This window comes from Sinocyclocheilus grahami, unplaced genomic scaffold (genome assembly GCF_001515645.1).
Source record: "Sinocyclocheilus grahami isolate Dianchi unplaced genomic scaffold, SAMN03320097.WGS_v1.1 scaffold61.1, whole genome shotgun sequence".
Lineage (NCBI taxonomy): Eukaryota > Metazoa > Chordata > Actinopteri > Cypriniformes > Cyprinidae > Sinocyclocheilus > Sinocyclocheilus grahami.
The window spans coordinates 2,685,156-2,700,861 of record NW_015505240.1 but is presented as its reverse complement, the minus strand read 5'-3'; the positions used below and the strand labels follow the sequence as shown (position 1 = coordinate 2,700,861).

Here is a 15,706-nt window from a genome sequence, read left to right as displayed (position 1 = left end):
AGAGGAGCAGAGAGTCACTGACAGGTAAGAGTTTCCTTTCACCTCAACATCACATGCTTTCATCTCAGTCATTTGAACCTTTTTGCATTTCAACCACAGAATGATTATTCTATTAATAAACTTAACGTTTTATAACACATAACCAGGTTCATAACAGCAGATGGAATATATTGATATTTAACAAAATAATACAAATAGGCATATGGTAGGCTAGTATTAGTTCTTAAATGACAACGCTGTAATATTTTCTCGTTTACTTGATGTAAGGTGATTTTATAAACATTTATTAAAATGTATTGTTAAAAATCGCAATGCTAAAATGTCAACTATAACATTTCATCGAAAGAAACTTAGATTTATCAGTGACAGGAAAGTAAATACCTTGCATGGTGTAGAAAAAAATTACGCAGAAATTGCTAGTAAATTGAACAAATAAATAAATTCTAATTCTGAAGTAGAAATAGGCCTGCAGAAATAGTTTTTCTTGTAAAACTCTTTGTTGTATTTACAGCTTCTAAAATATTTTGTACAGTGTAAATCGGTGTACATATTGAATTTGGTCATTTCAAGGCCTTATTATAACTCTTTTCACGTTATATTTAAAATAATTAAATCTAGCGTCAGCGAGGGTTTGGTGGATCAAAAGGCTATATTTTATACTATATTATTTTATGGCCTATATTATTAATATATTCTTTCTCTTTTTATTATTATTATTTCTAGAAAACCTTCAATGTTATGGTGCTGAACCATAGCAAGAACCATAGGCTATACAACGTTTTCGATCAGAAGAAGGTTGTTTGCTGAACCGCTATTTTAAAGTGTGTGTGTTAATATGTTTGTGCGCAGGCGCTCGGCGGGGCGGGATGGACTACAGTTATGATACGGACCTGGAAGAGTTGTGTCCGGTGTGTGGGGATAAAGTTTCTGGCTATCATTATGGTTTATTAACCTGCGAGAGCTGCAAGGTATTAAATCAGACGGTTTAAATAGGCTATAGCATATAAATAGGCTGAATAAATAAGCTTTCCATTGATGTGTGGTTTGTTAGGATAGAACAATATTTGGCCGAGATACAACTATTTGAAAATCTGGAATCTGAATATTGAGACAATCGCCTTTAAAGATGTCCAAATGAAGTTCTTAGCAATGCATATTACTAATCAAAACTGAAGTTTTGATATATTTACGGTAGGAAATTTACTAAATATCTTCATGGAACATGATCTTTATTTAATATCCTATTGTTTTTTGGCATAAAAGAAAAATCGATCATTTTGACCCATACAATGTATTTTTGGCTATTGCTACAAATATACCCCAGCGACTGAAGACTGCTTTTGTGCTCCAGGGTCACATATTTATCCTGAATAATTTACTGAATTGACTGAATCAGCCTAGCTACACTCTAAAAAATGCTGGGTTGTTTCAACCCAATGTTGGGTCAAATATGGACTAACCCAACTGTTGGGTTAAATTTTGGTTACATTTTTAAATTAGCTTTTTAACCCAACAGTTGGGTTAGTCCATATTTGACCCAACATTTTAAGAGTGTACCTTAACAAAGTAGGCTCTTTTTAAGGGTCAGATCAAGTAGAAACAGCTATTTAAGTTGACAAATTCAGTTTATTTTTTACATTATATATATAATGGACAGACATTTTTTGTCGATAGGTAGATATTAAATAAATAACATTTCCATGTTTTAGTCACTGCGAACAAATCACGTAGCCTGTTTATTCATTTTAAAAGACACCTTGGCAATTCATCGGTATAGATAGATTTATTCTATAAAATAGCCTTTTTAAAAGTTTGTTTTCTTTCTTAGCGTTGTCGAATGTAACAGTATTTTCTCCTTTCATTTGAAAGGGTTTCTTTAAGAGGACCGTACAGAATAATAAACGGTACACATGTGCGGAGAGTCAGGACTGCAGGATTGATAAAACCCAGAGGAAACGCTGTCCGTTCTGCCGCTTTCAGAAATGTCTGAACGTCGGGATGCGGCTGGAAGGTGAGCGAAATATGTCTAATCTCACATTTCATCTCAAACTCAGTTCAGTACAGACAGCTACATAAATCTGAAACTCATAAAGGATAACTGTAGACCAAATAATAATACTGAATTATTTAAATGATTACAAAGAAAAATATTTCTTATAAAATCATATTTTTCATTTTTAGAGCTGTTTGTTTTTGTTATATAGCTTAATATGTTGTTACTATTTTTGTTATCTTATCATTAATTATTAGAATATAAATGTTTATATTATATATGCATAGATAAAGATTGTGACAGGTCAATATCGGCAAATTGGCTGAAAAACGAAAAAAATATTTAAATGGGATTGCAGCCGGTTGATTAGTTTCGAATGGAGATGTAGAATTAGAGAAAAAACGAGAAAAACAAAAAATCACCAGTGAAAACGAAATCGCCGATCTTGTTGCAAGGTCGTTATTATCTGCAGGCACCGGCTGCGCGCGCTTTGCTTCTGGATCAAGGTTAAGTATTAATTTAAGCAGCTCTATTTTTAATCAGTCAGGCTAGTATAGAGGTAGGCTATTTTTAACTAGTTCGTGAGTTAATAGAAGGACGAATTTTAGACAGACGGACTAGAAGCAATAAGTAGCGTAGAACACGATCTTCTAAATATTAAGATTCCAATAAGAACCAAAATCGGTTAAACAGTTTAATGTGATGGAATAACATTTTTGAAGTTCCACGAATATCTTTTTATTATTTACTTATTTATTTATAGGGGGAAAAACTGAAGACCTTGAAAGCAAGAAATTAAATTAGATTTGAAGCAGAGTACTGAACCTTTATTTGATATTTATTTGACTCTAATTATATAAAATATGATTGTATATATTATTATTATTATTATGATGTTATAAAACTTAATAAAATATTTACACACACACACACACACACACACACATAATACATAACATGTAGCAATGTTATTTTTTTTATATCCTTTTTGTAATAAACCACCATATATATATATATATATATATATATATATATATATATATATATATATATATATATATATAATACAGAACATGTAGCATAAGGTTTTTATACTATTTACAATTTTTTATATCCTTTTTGTATAAACGTTTTATTTAGACTGATTATAATATATTATATTATACAATAATTTTTATAATACTTTTAAATATTAATATTATACTATAAGTTAACATGTAATATGGTATGATTTATGCCCACAGCTGTCCGTGCGGATAGGATGCGAGGAGGGCGCAATAAATTTGGCCCCATGTACAAACGAGACCGGGCATTAAAGCAGCAAAAGAAAGCTCTCATCCGGGCGAGTGGTTTAAAGATGGAAGCCACGCCCCCTTTGCTGTCATCACCTCAGTCTGGCTACAGCTTCAGCACCGCTCTGTTCACCCCGGCTCCAAAAAACACCCATCCAAACATCGGCACCTCGGTGGCCCCTATCGATTACGAACGCAACCTCTACGCATCCAGTTCCCTGAGCTTATCCGTCCCCATCCCATCCCACACCCCTCTGCCAGCACAGTACCCAGCGTATCCCACCCTGCCCAGCCGCGCCATCAAGTCAGAGTACCCAGACCACTACACAAGCTCCGAGCACTACACCAGTGCCAGCTCCCCAGAATCCGTTCCAGGCTACACATACGTCGACCAGACGCGAGTGTCAACCAGTCCGCCGCTCGCCCCGCCGGGCTTAACGGTACCGCCACTGGTTCTGGAGTTTGTTCGCTGTGAGCAAGATGAGCTGCAGGTGCAAAGCAAGATAAGCGCTCACCTGGCCCACCTGCAGCAGGAACAGAACTCTCGGAGCGCGGCAGCCAATCAGGAACAGAACACACGTCTCGCTGCCAAACAGGAACGGCTCAGCACTTTTGGCCTGATGTGCCACATGGCCGATCAGACGCTCTTCTCTATAGTGGAGTGGGCGCGGAGCTGCATCTTCTTTAAGGAGCTCAAGGTAAGTGTGAACACAAGTGAAACTGAATTAAAAGGATAGTTCATCCAAAAATGAAAACTCTCTCATCATTTACTCACCCTCAAGTTGTTCCAAACCTATATGAGTTTCTTTCTTGTGCTGAGCACAAAAGAAGATATTTTGAAGAATGTTGAGTTGACAGTAGCCATTGACTTACATAGTATGTAAAAAAAAAATACTATGGAAGTCAGTGACTACCGCCAACTGTTACCAGCATTCTTCAAAATATCTTCTTTTGTGTTCAGCAGAAGAGAGAATTTCATACAGGTTTGGAACAACATGAGGGTGAGTAAATGATGACATCATTTTCATTTTTGGGTGAACTACCCCTTTAAAAAAACCGCCTTGCATTGTATTTGCTGAACAAAATCCAATACTTGTTTCTTACTAATTTTGGGGTGCCGATTCCAAAAATATAGTCTGTTTTGCTCAAGCATGCCACACTTTTTCACAAAGTATGCATTTTGTAGCATTTTGCCACCATTTATAAGGTGAAGACATTATGCCACAAAGACACGATTCCTATCTTCCTCTAAACCAGGTTACAACTATTTGTTCAAATATGCCTAATCCTGATTTCAAGGTTAAAATTATCGCCATTGACAAGACAATGCAAACATGATGTTTTTGGCTACATCTGTGAGTGTTTTACATCCAAATGGTGACATAAAATTATAGATTTGGAAAAAAAGAGCTTATTTATTTATAAACTTGTGTTCATGTCAATTTATTTGACATTAAATGGAGCATTTTTTCACTTATTTGCAGATTGTAAGTAAAATTATATTTTGCTAAATGCAAAATTGATACATATATATAATCTTAACTCTTAATTCGTATTTTACGGGGGAAAAAAACTGAACATGATTGAAGTTTTATTGATGTTTTTTAAACCAGCATCAGCAGATTAAGTAGTATTAGGCCTTTTACACATACACACACACACAATGTTTGCCTGAACAGAGCGGATGCGGTTGGAATTATGAAATGATGCTGACATGGAAAACCAGGGTGTGTGTGTGTGTGTGTGTGTGTGTGTGTTTCCAGATGAAGAGTCCCGGCCTGCTGTGTTTGCTCTGGCTCGCTGTCATGTTTATAATGGCTCTAGCATGTGGACAGTGATGTCTCATGTGATTCAATCAACAGGTGTATTCGAGGAAAGTATTATGGCTGTCTGGTCATTTTAAGAAGACCAAGCAGATATGAGGATTTGAAGCATAAATGACACAAATAGCAGGAAACACTGGACTGTAATGATGGTTTGATGTTGAAGAAAAAGCCTGAACATAGTAGAGTGAATAATGATAATAGGGCATGTTTTGTGCACATTTCTATAAACTACCATTCAAAAGATTGGGGTTGATAAGATTTATTAATGTTTTTGAGCACAAGACGGCTGGATGTATTTGATCAAAAATACAGTAAAAACTGTAATATTGTGAAATATTCGCAAAAATATGCTCAAGGAAAATTTCTTATTATTATGAATGTTGAAAACAGTTGTGCTGCTTAATATTTTGGCTGAAGCAGTGATACATTTCTTTCAGGATTCTTTGATGAATGGAAATGTAAAACAATCAGCATTTATTTGAAATAGAAATATTTTGCAACATTAAAAATAAACAAAGGATTTACTGTCACTTTTGATTAATTCAAAATTTGATTTTAAAATTTATAACATTTTCATGAATCTTGCATTAATACATTCTGAATTGAAAAGGGGTCTTGCATATTTCTACTTTAATGATTGTAGAAGTCTGGATTTATTGTTAATTCGAAATGCTAAGATATATTTCATATTCACTTCAGAAGGCTCAACTTTTTCAGGATAATCATAAATTGAGAGCTTCGGTTATATTCTGTCCATTATAACCCATGGCATTGAGGGGTCTTTAAATAAAACACTTGAGTTTTGGTGGTCCTAAAGAGCTCTTTAAATAAACTCAAGCGTGTTTGTTGTCTTAGAGGAAATTGAGGATACACTCCTTTCTTTTGTCTATTCTGAGCTCCTGTCGCTCTCTGTAGTGTTTCCAAACCTTGCTGACAATGCAGTATGAACACAATCACGTTACAACATTTCAATCACACACACAATATAGTAACACTGGCCATTATTCACACACACGCACACACACACACACACACACGCACGCACGCACACACACACACACACACACACACACACACATGCACTTTTACATGGACAGTGATACGCTGTGAATTTGCACACACATAATGGAATAACCTTCTCAACACACACACACAAACGTTGGTATGTGTGGTTTACAGGGACTCTCCATAGGTGTAATAGTTTTTAGACTGTACAAACTGTACTTTTCTATCGCCGTACACAATCCTATACTTAAACCTGCCACTCACAGAAAACTTTCTGTGATTTAAAAAATAAAACACCATTTAGTATGTTTTTTTAAGCCTTTTGAACCCAAACCGGTGCACATACGCACAGACACACACACACACACACACAAACAAATAGAGATATAAACAGAGGCTTAGAAAACAATAGGAAGGCCTAATTAAAATCTGAAATATTATTAAAATCTGGGAAAAAAAAACAGAGAGAGAGAATGGAAACATGGAATTATTGTATTGAAATAGCAGCATTAATATCACAATAATTTTTTAGTTTCAAATAAAAATACAAGACAGCAATAAGACACATGACAGTTGGATCTGAATTTGATTTAAAACAACTTTTAGTGTCTGTACCAGAAAGGATTGAATCTTTTACTTTTTTTTTTTTTTTTTTGCAGTTTTAGTGCAAACGGTGCAATTTCCAGTCCTTTGCTTCTCGGTACCTGTAAAAAAAAAACAGAGAGAGAGAATGGAAACATGGAATTATTGTATTGAAATAGCAGCATTAATATCACAATAATTTTTTAGTTTCAAATAAAAATACAAGACAGCAATAAGACACGTGACAGTTGGATCTGAATTTGATTTAAAACAACTTTTAGTGTCTGTACCAGAAAGGATTGAATCTTTTACTTTTTTTTTTTTTTTTTGCAGTTTTAGTGCAAACGGTGCAATTTCCAGTCCTTTGCTTCTCGGTACCTGTGTGTGTGTGCGTGTGTGTGTGTGCATGTGTGTGTGGGGGTTTAGCAACAGCATTCCACACCAGATAAGGGGAGAATGTGAATGCTGCAGTGTCCATTTGTTCAGTCTGGCTGAAGATTTTTCTTATTCAATAAGTCTCACTCTTTTTAATTAATCAGATTCCTCCAGAAAATAGTTGTTAACCTCTTGCTAACTGGCTATTATTCGCTCCTAAAAAATTCCAATAAGAAACAAAGTCGTTTTTACATTCTGATGTAATTAGAAAACCTTTTTACATTCCACTGAAACCTTTTTATTTTATAGTTCTTTAGAAACCAATATGCTGATCTGAAGAACCTAAATAACTTTTTTTCATCTCCAAAGGACCCAATGAAAAGAACATTCTTTGCAGAACTTAAGAACTATTGAAGAATCTTTAATTTTAAGATTCATTTTAATCAGTTCTCACTGATTTATAAATACCAGTAAAAATCAATATTACCTCCACTTTTCAATCCTTTCTAGACAGTAATGCATCTACTATCAGTGTTTACTCGGCATTTAATTAATAATTATTTTGTTAATTTAAGATGCAGTAAATGTGCTTCCGTGGCCCATCAGTTTGATTTATGGAGATTATGTTTCTGGCTCAGAGGACAAACAACACAGGTTCATCTGGCTAACATGATTGTCTATAATTATTGTCTTTAAGCATTTGCAACATGCTGTTTTTAAGGCAAAATACACAGATTTTAATGGACAAACTATTCTGTTATTTAGACTATCTGTGTATTTTTGGCCTCTTATGTCATGCTGTTCTGAAGAGGCTTCATTGTTTCAGAATTAATATTAATTGCTTATATTTTTTAAAGTACTGTTGTGCAGGGTTATCGTTAACTAAAACTGAAATGATAACCATAAAAAATCATCTATTAACTGAAAAAAAAATACATTAACTGAAATAAAATAAAATATAAAAACTTTATTTTATTATTTTATTTCAGCTAGTTGCAAAGGCAACATTTCTCATTTTGATTCAGTTTTACTTGAAGTCCTAAAATAGCTAAAAAATAAATAAACAAAACTAATTTAAAAAATAAATAATACAATTAAAATGACAAAAACACTCAGCAAAATTAAAATGAAATAAAACTTTAACTAAAATGACAGTGAAAATATACAATATAAAAATAAAATATAATTCAAAATATGAACATAATATAATAGTATCAGTGAAACTAAAATAACACTGTTGTGTTGCACTCTCAGAAAAAACTGGGGCGGTATCCTTTCAAAAGGTACTAATATGCACCATTTAGAGTAAATAAGGTACAAAAGTGTACCTTTTGAAAAGGCACTACACACCAGCTTTTGTACCTTTTTTCTGAGAGTGTACAGTCATGGTGTCAGTTGGTAATACCATGGTACTATGATATAGGCCTATACCTGTACCAAAATACCATATTCATATAAGCTACGGTGATACCATGGTAGTTTTTGTAAGGGACATGACATACTGACTGACAGTACTAAATGCACTGAGACAGGATGCTGCAGTACTAACACCATCATCACTTCCTCTGTCTGTGCTGATGGATTGTTTCCACTTCACACTGTTACCTGAACAGGTGTGTTCATACACACATATCACACCCACATATACACCGGATGTGAAGTGTCAGTTTATTTACCCTCTGAAGACAAACATATGCAGTGTGTGTCTAACAGTTTGAAAGATTTTTAGGATGGTTTGTGTGCATCTCAATCTACAACCAGTCTCTAGCAATGTTCAGAAAATCATATCACCAAATTTGCAGACAGTGTGTAGGATGTTATTTGTTTTGTTTTGTTTTTTTGTATGCCTGCAATACACTGATGACTTCAAAAGTTTGGGGTTGATATGATTTTTTTTAAAGGGGTCATATGATGCTGCTAAAAAGAACATTATTTTGTGTATTTGTTGTAATGAAATGTGTTTATGCGGTTTAAGGTTCAAAAACCACATTATTTTCCACATACTGTTCATTATTGTTTCTCCTCTATGCCCCGCCTTTCTGAAACGTGTCGATTTTTACAAAGCTCATCGGTCTGAAAAGCGAGGTGTGCTGTGATTGGCCAGCTATCCAGTGCGTTGTGATTGGCCGAATAACTCAAGCGTGTGACAGAAATGTCACGCCCCTACCATACTATGATGCCGTGTCAGGCCGGAGCGACGAGACAAAAACATTAAAACCCATTATAAACGAGGCATTTGTTGCATCCAGTGGGGACATAATTACGGATTATAATGACTTATACTGTGTTTTTACACGTTGCGTTGCATCGCGCCGCGTAAACATAAAACCATGTCTGCATTTGTGATCGGAGAAATGACAAACAACAAGCGCTACTTTACACTGCTGAAAACTCGCATTTGAATCATCAGTGGCAAATTCTTTAAATATAAAAAACTTACTTACAGTCTGTGAGTCAGAACAGCCGGCATTTTAGCCTACTTTTCCAGGAAACAGTCCTCCATAAAATGCACTGCACACATCTGAATATTTGGGTTGAACTGTTCTGGAACAGTGTTGTAAATACAACTTAACCACTGATTTCTAGTCGTGTCCTCTTTTGGAAGACCAAACAAAGTAGTTTCGCTTTCACAACGAAACACAGCACACACACACACACACACACACAGAAGTAAACAGCTATATTGAGCAGTAATATAGTATGTAGTATATTGTAAACAGCTATTTTGAACAGTATAAGCAGTACACTAAAACTGCTTTCTGAATGTAGCTCCTGTCCTCTGTGGTCTTTTTGGGACTTTTACTTCCACATTCACACAACTGGACGTTTGTGTCCTTGTGGGTCAAAATCTCAAATTCCTGCAACACAAAAAGAGTTTAAGGTTTATTTGAGAAAGATACAATGGAGAGAGAAATAGCAACAAGAATAAAGCCTGTGTTGTTGAAGTCTGGGGCAGCGGGCAGGTATTATTACCGATGAATGAGGGTTGCAAAATATATAGAGTGCTGACAGGGAAATGTTGTGGCGTTCAAGTGTGGATGTGTATGTGTCTGTGTGTGATTTCAGAGTCAACAGCTACTGCTGAGAAATGGACAAGGGTCTTGTTTTACTCATAATCTTTTCAGAGCAAAGCTTTTTCTCTGTCCCATATAATAGCCCACACTGAGGTGCCAAGGGCATCTGACACTCTCCAAAAGTCGCCTCACACAGCACTTATGGTGATGCTGCCGAGGACAAGCTGAAAAATGCTAGTACACTAATGGTAGTAAGTTGCAGGTTTAGTATTCAAAAGGGAAGTTTGTATATATATATATATATACTACTTTCAGCATGAGCACTTTGCTGTAAATCATACTATCATTTGATCGTTCCTTGATTCTTTACAGCAATGGCTACACTCTAAAAAAAAGTTGGGTTGAAACAACCCAGCATTTTTAGTGTAGCATTGCTAAACACTAGATTGCAGCAGGCTCACTTCAAGCTAATAAAAGTGTTATGTTTGTTCTTGAAGGCAGCTGGAAATGCAGAAAGATTTTATCTTCTCAAGTATGACTTGCTTCAAAAGAGCTTCAGTCTAAAGCTGTTTCTTTGTATTCTAACTAGCGTCACAACATTAACTAGCTTTAGCTACTTCAGTAAGCTTAAATGAACTAGCAATACTTGCTTTTTATTTGTTTTTTCAAATGACAAGGTTAGATGAAAAATGAAAATATTTACTCACCCTCATGTCATTTCAACCCCATGTGTATTTCCCTTTTGCATTTTGAGTGAACTACAAAGACAGATATTTGATTTTCATATTTAATGACACTAGTTGCTTGCAACTAATCAGCTGATTACATAACTACAAAAATGTAATTCTTTAGATTTGAAATGATTTGTTTAGAGCAGTGATGGGCAAACTTGGCCCTTCCAGGCCACTTTCCTGCAGAGATTTGATCCAACCCTGATAAAACTCACCTGCCTGTAGCCTTCTAGTAGTCTTGAAGACAATGATTAGCTGGTTCAGGTGTGTTTGATTAGAGTTGGAGCTAAACTCTGAAGGAAAGGGACCTGGAAGGGCCAAGTTTGCCCACCCCTGGTTTAGAGTATGGTGAAGTGGTATTTAATAACATTCCCCTCAGTATTGCTTTCCTCTATTTGCATAGAAAGCTTTGCATGTGTGTTTTTGTCGATCGTGTAGCAGTGCAACACGATGTACCTGCGTATCTACAGCAACAGTCAGACTCCAGCTTCCTTCACTGTGTGCAGAATGTGCCGTATGATCTCTCGCCATGGCAACAGGAGCGTGGCATAAAGGGAGTGGTGGACCTGCTGTCCAATTCTATGCGCTTTAAAAAAATAACAACTGCGTTACTGCTGCAATTAACTGTGCCACCCCGGGAGGCTCCTGAAGGGTCACGAATCTTGTATGCAACAGTGAGCTGAAAGTTGTTTCTGTAGAATTATATCATCCACATATTTGCCTATTTTCAATCCAATTCCACCTGCTAAATTGGACTGTGAATACGCACAATAGCGGCCGGCTATTAAATTAAGACTGAATCACATCTCTGCTAACCTGAATGATGGTTCAGTCCATTCTATTCCATTTTTATACAGTAACTCAATGCTATTGTGTTGGCGGTGGAAAACTCGCAGCTCTCTGGAAATTTTGTGTGGGTGAGGCTCCTTTTAAACATGTCTGAATGTGTATGAGTGTAGGCACAATGACACATTCACATTGTATTGCACCGCATGTGAAAATATGTATATGCATATTTATTATTTATTTATTCATGAAATGAAAAATGAAAATGTAGGAAAGCAATATCAAAAATAGGATCTCTTAATAATATTCAGTTATTTTTCCTAGAAGGCAAATAGATTCATAAGGGGAAAAAATTGTCTCATATAGAGATTTAGAAGAGACTCAAATTTTCCAAAAACGTCAAATAAATAAATAAAATAACGTACTCCTCATCAAATATTTTTTTTTCATTTGATCATATTTATATATCTCTATACATTTAAATTATATAATTGACTCATTTGTTTGTTTTAAAATCATTTATAGAGAAACAACTGAGATTTACTAATTAAGTCAAATATAACTAATATAAAACTATGAACAAATATAAATATGAAATAATTGTAAATAAATGACATAGTATTAAATAATAACAAATATTAATAAATATAGCTTATTAAGTTTGCTTATTAAATGAAAGAGCAAAATTTGAGCAATAATACTTTGTACAAAATAAAAATGTATTCAAATTAATAAAAAAATGACTTGATGTCTTCTGCTTTTTTTCCTCATAAAAAAAGTCTCTTCTATATATATATATATATATATATATATATATAAATAAATATAACTCCATAATTCCTGAACTATGAAAGAGCAACTTCTGAGCAACAATATTTTATACCAAATAAATTATAATAAAAAGTGTAAAAATCTACATAATGCATACATGAAAATATTTGGAAATCATTTTGTCTACTTTCATTCATTCACTTTCTCTCTGCTCCACAGGTGGGAGATCAGATGAAGTTGCTGCATAACTGCTGGAGTGAGCTGCTTGTGCTGGACTACATCTCCAGACAGTTGCATCATGGGAAAGAGGACAGTGTGCTTCTCATTACTGGACAGGAGGTAACACACACACACACACACACACATTCGAAATAGACACAATAGGCACATATATGCACTTGATCTGTTGATTTCATGTAGGATATGTTTGTGTGTGTGTGTCAGGTTGAGCTTGCGTCCTTACTGGCCCAGGCAGGGGTCACTCTGAGCGGGATGATACAGAGAGGTCAGGAGCTGGTGCACCGTCTACAAGAGCTTCAGCTGGACCGCAGAGAAACCGCCTGTCTCAAATACCTCATCCTCTTCAACCCTGGTGAGAGACGACAGCACACGAATATCAATTTAAACCTGAGAATTATGATTCTAAATTGGAGAGAATTTGTGAGAAAGTACTTAATTTTGCAAATAGGCCACTATTTGGGTTTAGTGTTCTTAAATAGTGCAAGAAACCTTGACTAACATTATATGTGATTATGAACTTTTACCAAGTTTAATAATAACATTAACTCTGTAAGTAAAAAAAAAATACTGTGAGAAATAGTCTGCACATGCAATAGTCTGTCAAAGACTTCCATATGTAAATAAGCTTAGATTTTTTTTGAACTACTAGGTTTGCATTAATTTACTCTATACAGTTCAAACCTTTGGGGATTTTTAAACTTTTTTTTTTTATTATTATTACAATTTAAAACAACTTTTCAAATTGAATATATTGCAAAGCAGAATTTTCAGCATCATTACTCCAGTCTTCAGTGACGATCCTTCAGAAATCATTCTAATATGCTGATTTGCTGCACAAGAAACATTATATAACTTATTACTATTAATGTTGAAAACAGTTGTGCTGCTTAATATTTTTCTGGAAACCATGATACATTTTTTTTCAAGATTCTTTGATGAATAGAACGTTTAAAACAGCCTTTATTTCAAATAGAAATCTTTTGTAACATCTTAAATGTGTTTACTGTGGCTTCCAATCAATTTAATGTGTCTTTGATTAATAAAAGTAGCATATTAAAAGAAAAAACACTAGTGCATTAATGTGCTTATATTGTTGTGACATCATAATCAAGATGATTTTAGCAGTTTATATTTTGAGGAGGAATGTTGGGGTATGGCTTTTAATAATAATTTTTAAAAAGTTTTTAGAATTTACTATTTCAAAAGACCAAAACAAAATCACTTTATTAAGATTGTGTACTAAAGTCTTGTTAAAGTAACGTGATTGGCTGACGGAATGATAACTTTATTTCAGTTATGTGCATATATCATTCAATTCCTGGCAGGATGTCTTATAATTTTTTATTTGAATTATGTTTCCCTTAACATGTTCTGCTCAACTGTTTTGAGTTTTAGTTCTTTACTAATTCCAGAGGCCAAAACGACTTCCTATTAGGCCTAATGAGGAAGAGGTGTGAAATTTCTTCTTTTTCTGAGTCTCTTCTCCGTTCAGCAATGCTGCTGCTGATGTTTTAATTGTTTAATATAAAAGACATTTTCATAGGCTTGGCGTCAACGCCCGTCACCCCGTCCTCCGCGTCTTATTGAACGTATCCATATTTCCTCCACTGGGGTTTGACCGAGGCTAATTATCTTCTCAAAAGATGAATATTGCATTGATTTCGAGCTCCGCTAACGAGGACGCATGTGTATCGGGCTATTTGTTGTAAGTGGCAGCATGTTTTGTGTGGCGCACAGTAACTGGGTAATGGGCTTAATTAAAATGAAAGCCTGCTGAATCGCTCCCGTTTACAAAGGCAGGGAGCCGGACCCCGTATCTGCTCGGAGACGCACACACGCCATCTATAGCGAGAGTCTGGCTCAAAAGAAGTTTAATGGATTGACCCCATATTGCTCCGCGCCGCCATGGCCCTCTCTTTCTCAGCTTCAGGAGAAAATGCTCCTTTATTGTTCGCGTTCCCTTAAGTGAGAGCAATTTAGCTCCAACAAAAGCTGCTTTTCATAATAAGAGTGCCTGAGGGCTGTGTGCGTGTGCGTGTTTGTATTTGTGTGCGTTCAGAAAGTGCTTGAAAACCCATTTTCCACTCATGCAGTCTTTATTGAGACTCCATCAGTGCATCTCAGTGTTGCATTGGCAACTAGCTAAAATTTGTATTAGTTTTGAAAAACATGTTCACATTGTATTTATTATTAGTTATTTTAGTACTTCAAGTTAAGCTAAACAAAAATGAAACATGTTGGCAACTAGCTGAAATTTGTATTAGTTATATATATATATATATGTATATAGTTATTTTAGTTATACTTCAACTTAAAACGAAACAAAAATAAGAAAAGCTGTTGCCTTGGCATATAGCTGAAATTTGAATTAGTTTTTTTATATGTCTATATAGTGTTTTGTTTTTTTGTTATTTATTTATTTTTATTTATTTTTGTTTATTTTAGGTCAAGTTCAGTTATTTTATTTCAACAAACTAAATGAAAATGAAAAATGTTGCCTTGGCAACTAGCTGAAGAATTTTTTTGTATTTCATTATTTCAGTTAACATTTTTTTGTATTTTATTTACAATTTATAAATATGTCAATTTTATATAGAAGTAAAAGTACAGGTGCATCTCAATAAATTAGAATGTTGTGGAAAAGTTCATTTATTTCAGTAATTCAACTCAAATTGTGAAACTCGTGAATTAAATAAATTCAATGCACACAGACTGAAGTAGTTTAAGTCTTTGGTTCTTTTAATTGTGATGATTGTGGCTCACATGTAACAAAAACCCACCAATTCACTATCTCAACAAATTAGAATATGGTGACATGCCAATCAGCTAATCAAGTCAAAACACCTGCAAAGGTTTCCTGAGCCTTCAAAATGGTCTCTAAGTTTGGTTCACTAGGCTACACAATCATGGGGAAGACTGCTGATCTGACAGTTGTCCAGAAGACAATCATTGACACCCTTCACAAGGAGGGTAAGCCACACACATTCATTGCCAAAGAAGCTGGCTGTTCACAGAGTGCTGTATCCAAGCATGTTAACAGAAAGTTGAGTGGAAGGAAAAAGTGTGGAAGAAAAAGATGCACAACCAACCG

The 15,706-nt window shown here is 34.8% G+C and overlaps 1 protein-coding gene across 1 annotated transcript in view; it reads left to right on the top strand.

The window, feature by feature from the left end:
- The first annotated feature begins 866 nt into the window (after nt 1–866).
- The window catches only part of LOC107584642 (nuclear receptor subfamily 5 group A member 2-like), a 16,522-nt gene continuing 1,682 nt past the window's right edge, over nt 867–15,706 (top strand). Inside the window, exons 1-5 of the mRNA XM_016271352.1 lie at nt 867–968; nt 1,870–2,011; nt 3,238–3,983; nt 12,595–12,714; nt 12,820–12,967. Coding sequence (XP_016126838.1) covers nt 867–968; nt 1,870–2,011; nt 3,238–3,983; nt 12,595–12,714; nt 12,820–12,967 — 1,258 coding nt within the window. The remainder of the gene's footprint in view (nt 969–1,869; nt 2,012–3,237; nt 3,984–12,594; nt 12,715–12,819; nt 12,968–15,706) is intronic.